We start from the raw sequence: 8,389 nt of genomic DNA, 5'->3' as shown, positions 1-8,389 counted from the left end.
ATTATGTCATCGCCCGGAAAATTGAAGTGTTGCCGGTAAAATGTATATAGAAATTTATATATAAATGTCAAATTTTACGGCGAACACCTAAAATTTCCGGGGATTTTTTTCTGTGTGCAAAACCTTACACCTAATGAAAATGACTACTTCAACAAAACTATATATTGTCATATTATTGTACAAAATCATATATTCAGCTAGTTATTGGCGGTGTTAAATAAAATGAAAATTGATAAAAATAAATGAGGTACGGTTTTTCGGACCAAATGGTTTGAGACTTATGCTTATTATAAAGACATTATTTCGTTATCTTTACCATTTCCGCAAAAAAACAGCGACAACCTGTAATAAATATGAAACATTTAACTATTTTTAAGTGGAAAGCAACTCTTTCTCTTCTCTCATGAAACACTGTTCCTTTCAGACTCACATAATCCAGCTTTTTCGAATATTGCTATTGGGTCTATGCGTTAATTTCTGGCCTTTTTTGAAGATGGCGTAAATGGTACAATATCACATCGGGCAATATTGTTGCTGCTTGCATGTCAAAGTACTGTTGAAATACTATCTTTTATAGTAGGTGCCATTTTTCTGAAGTCAAACATAATTAATTTTTTTCCACCCTGTAATTGTATATCGATGAGCCACCATGCGATGGTGGGGAAGATATGGTCCGTTGTACGGATGTAAAATTATATAGAAATGTTAGATTTGATCGTTTCCAACAATAACTAATCGGCGTATACCAATTTCTGACAGCAAAATTGAAAAGTTTGCCCATTATAAAAAAGTCTGGTTCTCAAAGGCAACATTTTTCAATGACTTCACCGAAAAAGTTGAAATTTTTTAAGAAGCAGTTAAATTCGAATGACCGCTTTGCAACCGCTGTATTTTCTGGATATTGCGCCTTCTGCCTACCACATGTTTCAGACGATTCAAAATCACCTAAATGGGGAACGGTTCGCTTTTTTTTGAATTCGAAAAATCGAACGATTCTTTAATAGGGTCAAAAGTCCCGTATTTTTTCGAAATGTTAACTGTAAATTGACTTAAATGTAGGCGAAGGTTGTCGCTTTCGATGGACAATACTTTGATTGGCTTATACTTTCATTTTGTTATTAAATTAAATGAGTTTTTTTTAATAAAAAAGGCCGGAAATTATTGCATAGACCCAATAGTAAGTACCTCACAAAATGACGAAACACCATACATCTCAGGTAAACATTCGCGAATCGAATTTTCAAATATGTGCTTTGATTTTTGATGAGAAATTGTGTATGTTGAATTTAAATTGATTTTGACTCTTCTTCTTTGAATTTTGATTAGTGTTGATTACATCATTGGTTTCACTTACTAGTGAAACTTCTTGCAATATTGGGAACTGAAAATAGGAAGGTGGGAACTGAAAATTGCTATAAATGGATGAAATTGTGCATTCAAATTGAGTTCAATAAGCAAGGCGACTACCCAAAACACATAATTTGAAAATCATGAAGCAAAACTCATTGATTGTCAGTTTTGAAATTGAAATAGATGTTATTTATGTTTTTTTTTATTTTAATTCTCATTTTCATTTCTTTTTTCTACAGTTGAACGTAATTTTATTATCCTGTATCCCACTTTTCATGTGTCAAACTGATCTGTTAACTGACGACTTCGCTGCACCAACATCTAGTTTATCAGATTCTCATTTGCCGAATGCGTTACAAGGTCAATACGATGACTCGCAAATCGACTATGGGGAATCATTACCTCAATCTCATCAATATGGGGCTACATCACCAAATCTTCAGTTGATAACGAAACATGTTTATGTTCATATTCCACCTAATGAACCTGAGTTTCAATCAAGTCAAACTTTCAAGAAATCCATTCCAAAAAAGCATTACAACATCATATTTATAAAAGGTGATATGACAATATTTTAATACATTTTGATTTCAAAATTTTAAAGTGTGCATGGTAACCTTCATAGAAGACCTAAAATTGAATTGTTTTTTTTATTGGGATTGTGTTTAAGCGAAATTTCTGAAACTTTGCAAAAGAAATCGAAAACAGGGGTCACGGCTTTGAATGCAGGGGTTAAATTCAATTTTGATACAAATCATTGTGTATATTTTTTAAATATGTATTTGTTCAGTGTGTACAATCGCCATGGTATTCCCATTTAATTCGAACCGAATCTTCAATCACAATAGTTGGCGTTAGTTATAATACACTGTTAATTACCATACTACTAGTCATACTATATTAGCTGTCATTACTGCCACCGGGATAGTTCTAAACTAACAACATCATTATTTGTAAAATAAAATTCGTTCAAAATTCGAGAGCACGGTTACAGACGCAGTGTCAAACATTGCAGTCAAAATATGTGGCGCTGTTGGTTTTACGCATACACATTGGAACTATCGCGGTGATTACTGCAATCTTAATTTTATCCTTTGCACTTTTTTGTCTCGTAAATTCAGCCTGTGCTAAATAAATATAACAAATGGAATATATTTTGAATAATGTTTAGCTCCAACTCCACCGAGACCAACAGTACCGGTCATTCCAACCCAAGATGAGCATAAAACTCTCGTTTATATACTCGTGAAAAAACCAGAACCACTGCCCAGATTGGAAATACCACAAGCAGAAACGACAGAGCCGTCGAAGCCAGAGGTTTTCTTCGTTAAGTATAAGGGGAGTAATGACCATTAAATAGTTCCTTTAGGAATATCACAAAATAAAGAAATAAAAGTTCATTTGACGTTTTATACACCTATTGTTCTTTTGTCAAGTTATACCCTAGAACCAAAATCAAGAAAATTTAAATAATATTTTTCTTCATTTTTTTTTATTGTTGATTTAATTAGTGATGACTTTGGCTGTCATTGAAACCGACATTTTAGTATATTAGTATTTTAGATACACCGATGAATTCTTGGTGAATGTTTTTGTTTTTGCAGGAAAATGACTCCAAAAACCTGATCTTTTCATGTTTATACAATTAGTGTAATACATATGTGTCGCTGAGCATAAAAATGGGTATACAGATCTGTTACAGCAACAACCCAACATAAAATATTGTTCCCTAAAAACGTTACATGAATTTCTATCAAACGCGAGAGTAACATGAGCTAATACTGTTTCTAATGCAACTCATGTTACACTCGCGTTAGATGGAAATTCATGTAAAGTTTTTAGGGAACAATATTTTATATTCATTTGTTGCTGTAACAGATCTGTATTCCCATTTTTATGCTCAGCGACACATATGTAAATAGTTTAGAATTCATATTCAATAGTTGTTCTCGAATAGTGTGAAAATTTTATTTATGAACCACAGGTACTGCATATAAGCGTCTGACAGCTCACTTCTAGCGCTGCGAAACAAGTGTCAAAAGTTGTGACTCAGATCGTTCAATTTTCACTGCAAACTATTGCATCTTTTTTATATTTGTTAATAAAGTAGACAGAAAAATGTGCAAAATCGATTTTTGTGAGTGCGTAGCAGATAATAAACATCAATTTTATAAGTAAAAAAATTGTTTTTTATTACAGAACATTGTTAATGAGTTCATTCAGTCGTGTTCATGAGTGCGTCTAACGAGTAAACGAAATGAAATAAACTTCACTGAATGAGCTCATCGCAAATTCGTGTTCTACTTTGTTTTCTTCAGGGCTTAAGAATCGCACAGAGTGAACCCTGTGAGTAGCGCAATGCATCACAATTTCGTGTGCAATGCATCACAATTTCTGTGCAGAGATGGATTTGGGCCGCAGTGAGGGGTTTTATCAAAAACTGATGTTCTGGAGGTATAACTAATTTTCGACGAAGAATTCAAAAATGTAATTATTTTGGGGATGCGGAGTGGGGTTTACCCACTTTGGGGTAGTTTTTGTACTTTTTTCACTTTTTGAACCCTGCCCTTCGAACTGGGGCAACATGGGGGGCCAACACTATGTGCCAATGAAATCTATGGGACCAGACGCAACTTTCGTGGGATATAACCTATTTGCCCATTTGAGTTTTAAGGGGTGAAAAATGCGTCGAAAGTGTTGGGGGTGAGTTTTTTTAACTTTCAAAGGCGAATTCAGGGCAGAAGGGAGTGTTTTTCGGGAAAAAAGTGTTCATAGCCTAGGGCTTATTTTTTACGAGGAACCCAAAAATGCAATTATTTTGGGTGTAAAAGAGGGGTTTGGACTGTATTTTGGGGATATGTTGGTCATTTTTCGCTATTTTTGCACTCTTTGACCCTACCCCGCGTCACAGGGATGGAGGGCAGGTCCGCCCAAAGTGTCATTTGATTCTCTAGAGTATAATGAACATTTCATATCAACAAACTACTGTTCCCAAACCATTTCTAGTATGAAAAAAGTGCATTGACATGTAAAAACCACGATTTTCAGCCCCAAAATAAACATACCCCCATAACTACCCCAAATATGAATATGGGATCGTAATATTTTGTTTTTGGGGGTTTTGAGGGATGCCCTTTCGAACGCGCATGGACATTTGAAAATCGGCGTGTAACAGTATGGGATGTTTACTGGTAAGCTGTATGCGGTTGTATTAAGCGGCAAACAAATCGAACTGGTTACTCAAGATATTTGCACACTATTGTTCATTGTCGTTTTTGGCTATTTCAGGCGATTTTTTCAGAATGAAAATATTATATGAATTTGTGATTTTTTAGAGTATTTTAGATGGATTTGTCACTTTAAATAAACATTTTGTCCATAGATGTTTTTGGAGTCTTTTGGATGAATTTGTCATTTTTTCGAGAACATGTATATTTACGTAAACCGTACATCTGATCACATTACTTCAGAGGGAATTTTTATTGGTCAATGTTTTCTCTTTATTTTTGTATTTGGCAAAATTTGTCCATGTAGTGTGATTTTATAACTTTACAAAATTGTTATAAACAAAATAAATTATTCGAACTCCAAATTAGACACATTTTTGACACTTTTAAACAATGGATTTGATTGTTCTCTGATTTATGTCGATCACATTTCGTGACTAAACCATGAGAAATCCAGGATTATGAATATTTTTAAAATTATCTATGGCCAAAAATCAACTAAGTACCAGTACTCCCAGCCCTGGAAAAAATTAATGCATTAGAGGGTTAATGATTATAGACGACCAAATATAGTTTAAAATTCAATAAAACTATACGAAATGAGTATTGAAAAAAATAGTTACGGTGATAGCTGTTATGTATCATTAATTCTATACATTTAGTAAGGATGTAAGATAACAATTTGTAAATACTTTATTTTAAAAACTTGGCTTTGTTCATTTCTTGGAACATTCTCTCTGGGCATAGTAGGTGAATTCGGTGAGATTAGATGCAGTGAATCTGGAATTCATAAAGCCGTGTTGCTTTTTGGTGATTTTGTCATGTAACAGCGTCCGGTGCTTGTTAGAATGATGTTGCATAACTAACGCCACAACTTCAACTACGGCTAAGTGTAAACACAAATACATGCTGCCATGAAGGCCATTTATCATTGTTACTTTGGCTTAAAAATTTATTTTTCATTTTCAAGATGTATTTTAAATCTATTCATAAATTGTTTTTTCTTCTCAATATTGCGAATTTCGTCGGGAATTTGATTCCATAATGTAGGGCCACTAATGCTCAAAGATGTCTTATGAAAATTATAGGAAGGTTTCTTTATAATTAACTTATTATTTGAACGAGTATTATTAGTGTTGATCGTTAAAATATTGTTTAAATATGTTGGTGTTTCCTCATTTATTATTTTATTTATCATACTGCCCAGATGTAATGTACGACGATCAGATAATGCCATAAGTTGCAATGAGTTACGGTGTTGTGTTATATGTTCATGTCGACTTACATTTGAAATAAATCTTATACAAATATTTTGCAATCTTTCCAATTTTTCGTCATTACCAATTGATCCGTGAACTCCATAATTATGATATATTATATCCATATAGTCTAAAATTGGAAGAATTAATGACTTGTATAACTGAAGTTTGTTTTCTGGTGGCAAGATCATTTTTAATGGGGCAATTGTATTAAGCGCTCCCATGATCTTTTTTTGAAGAATTTTAACATGATTGTCATTTGATAAGGTTCTGTTGAGCTGAAAACCCAAGTCACGAACGTTATCAACATACTCTATGTTATTACCACCAATACAAATTTTTGGCAATGTAACATAGTATAGTTTATGAACGTTATTTTTAGAAGATATTATCATTGCCTGCGATTTACTTGCATTGATATCAATGCCATAATCTTTGCAAAATTGTTCGATGTTCTTCATTTCATCGTTAACTATATGTATGCCATCATTAATGTTTTCAACATCACATTTCAAATAAACCTGTACATCATCGGCAAATAGGATTTTTTTGCAGGTTTTGATGTAATTATGCTGATTCCAAGTGCTCAAACTTTAATTAAAGTTCAAAGTCAAAATTTTTGCTAGTGGATATTTTTGAAATTTTTCGTTGCTATGAAAATTGTTGAGCCCAATAATGATGTTTTGCATCAAAACATCCGAAGGTTTCATTAATTTTTTGGTTTTTTTTTAGATTCTTCGTTAAAGTTCGAACTTTAATTAAAGTGCGAACTTTAAATTTTTTTTTTCGTTTTTTCGCATTTTTGGGCGGTTTTATTGATAGAATGGAATGAATTAGGACAATTAATGATGATCTGGCGCAAAAGCCGTCAGGAATGAATTTAACTATTTTTTGGATTTTTTTCGATTTAGAAAATTTTAAAGTTCGCACTTTAATTAAAGTTCGAACTTTAACGAAGAATCTCAGAAAAAATTCAAAAAATAATGAAACCTCCGGATGTTTTGATGCAAAACATCATTATTGGGCCCAACAATTTTCATAGCAACGAAAAATTTCAAAAATATCCACTAGCAAAAATTATGACTTTCAACTTTAATTAAAGTTTGAGCACTTGGAATCAGCATTAGTGATGTTATTAATAAAAACCGAAAAAAGCAATTGTGAATTATTTTCACCCTGGATTATACCGCGTCTAATAGTTTGTGATTTTGAAATATTGTCTCTGTATGATTGTATCTTGTCATCTGAAGCATAGCAGAGCAAACACAAACAAGGCAGAACACAGCAAACAACGCACGGCACTGCTATGCAATGGGCACAATCACCGGACGTGTACCAGTGACAGAAATTTGACGTTCACTAAGTGCTCGAAGAACTTCGCCACAGTTTGGAGCTTAGCAATGCAACGATAGTTTTCAATTTTCGATCTCGACCCCTTTTTGAAGATGGTTGATACACTCGAGCGCTTCCATTTGTCAGGGAAATGGCCATGTGACAATGATTCGTTGAAAATCTCGGTGAGTGGAGCCGCCAAATGACTCGCATAGTTTTTCAGTTTCAACGGGTGCATACCATCGGGACCCGTACCTTTCTTGGTGTTTACGGCTTGTAGCTCTTCAAGCATAAAATTCATGTTGAGCTGAAATTCCTCAGTTTGCTGTGACTCATCGGTAGGCGATTTTTAAACGCTTTGAGTCGTTGAGTCATCGTAGTTGCTACTGAAGAAGTTTGCGAACAGTTTAGTCTGTTCTGTTTCGTATGCCGTGCGCACATCACCATGCTGCATGACCTTTGGTTTGTTGTCGGTACTCTTTTTCGAATTTACATATTGCCAAAAGTCACCCCAAAAATTAGAGTTTTTAAGCCTCCCTACAGCCCAAGGGGGTGGTTTTTTGGGGATGATGTGTTCAGCAATGTTGTTCATTTATCATTTGTTTAAGATCTTTTCCGAAGACACTTTCCCAAATTTTTCAGCCGTTTGGAAATTATAAGTTCAAGGAAAAGCCACATTTTCCGATTTTTTCGACCACATAACTTCAAAACGGCCTTGTTAGACCAAGAGCCCACCGTACAAACAACTTTTTGTGCACTGCAGAAATTCATAAAATTAACATCTTCCCACAATACTCTAACAGAAATGTACCACTTGTTTCAATGAAATTGGGCGGATCGCTTTATTTGCGGCTTTATCCGCGCTACGCGAAAAAGTATACTTTTTTTGCACCAGTATCGCATAAATTTGTATTAAATCTTCATTCGGATCCAACCTGTGCTTCTCTCCCATAAGAACCAATGTATTTGACGTGACAGTGAATAGCGGTAGCGCCTAAATAGGATCTGCGGCAACTTAAGGAACTATCAATACTTCTTGTTGTTGCGAAATTCATGACAACAACAACAAGTATTGATAGTTCTTAAAAATTCCGCGAATTGCGAATAGGCGCCACCGCTATCTTGCGCCGGTCAAAAGCACAGTTTGTTCGGATCTAACTAACTTATGAATAAAATATCTGCACCGAAAAGTGAGCGGTTTGCTTAAAAAAAAGAATTAAA

At 34.2% G+C, this 8,389-nt stretch overlaps 1 protein-coding gene across 1 annotated transcript; it reads left to right on the top strand.

Moving 5' to 3' along the window:
• Positions 1-1,359: 1,359 nt before the first annotated feature.
• Positions 1,360-3,527, top strand: LOC129571184 (uncharacterized). The gene is made up of 3 exons (XM_055450949.1): positions 1,360-1,511; positions 1,590-1,908; positions 2,522-3,527. Exons 1-3 carry the CDS (start codon positions 1,491-1,493, stop codon positions 2,704-2,706), a joined length of 525 nt encoding a protein of 174 aa, XP_055306924.1. The 5' UTR covers positions 1,360-1,490; the 3' UTR covers positions 2,707-3,527.
• Positions 3,528-8,389: the final 4,862 nt, after the last annotated feature.

This window comes from Sitodiplosis mosellana, unplaced genomic scaffold, assembly GCF_009176505.1.
Source record: "Sitodiplosis mosellana isolate CC-2019 unplaced genomic scaffold, AAFC_SMos_1.0 Smas_scaffold_1537, whole genome shotgun sequence".
In the NCBI taxonomy this organism is placed as follows: Eukaryota; Metazoa; Arthropoda; class Insecta; order Diptera; family Cecidomyiidae; genus Sitodiplosis; species Sitodiplosis mosellana.
Note: the sequence above shows the minus strand (reverse complement) of the source record. Positions and strands in the feature narration are given on the sequence as shown.

Coding starts and splice junctions, on each gene's coding strand:
- LOC129571184 (XM_055450949.1), top strand. CDS start 1,491: ATGAAGCAAAACTCATTGATT. Junction 1,512..1,589: donor TGAAGCAAAACTCATTGATT/GTCAGTTTTGAA, acceptor TTTTTTCTACAG/TTGAACGTAATTTTATTATC. Junction 1,909..2,521: donor CAACATCATATTTATAAAAG/GTGATATGACAA, acceptor AATAATGTTTAG/CTCCAACTCCACCGAGACCA.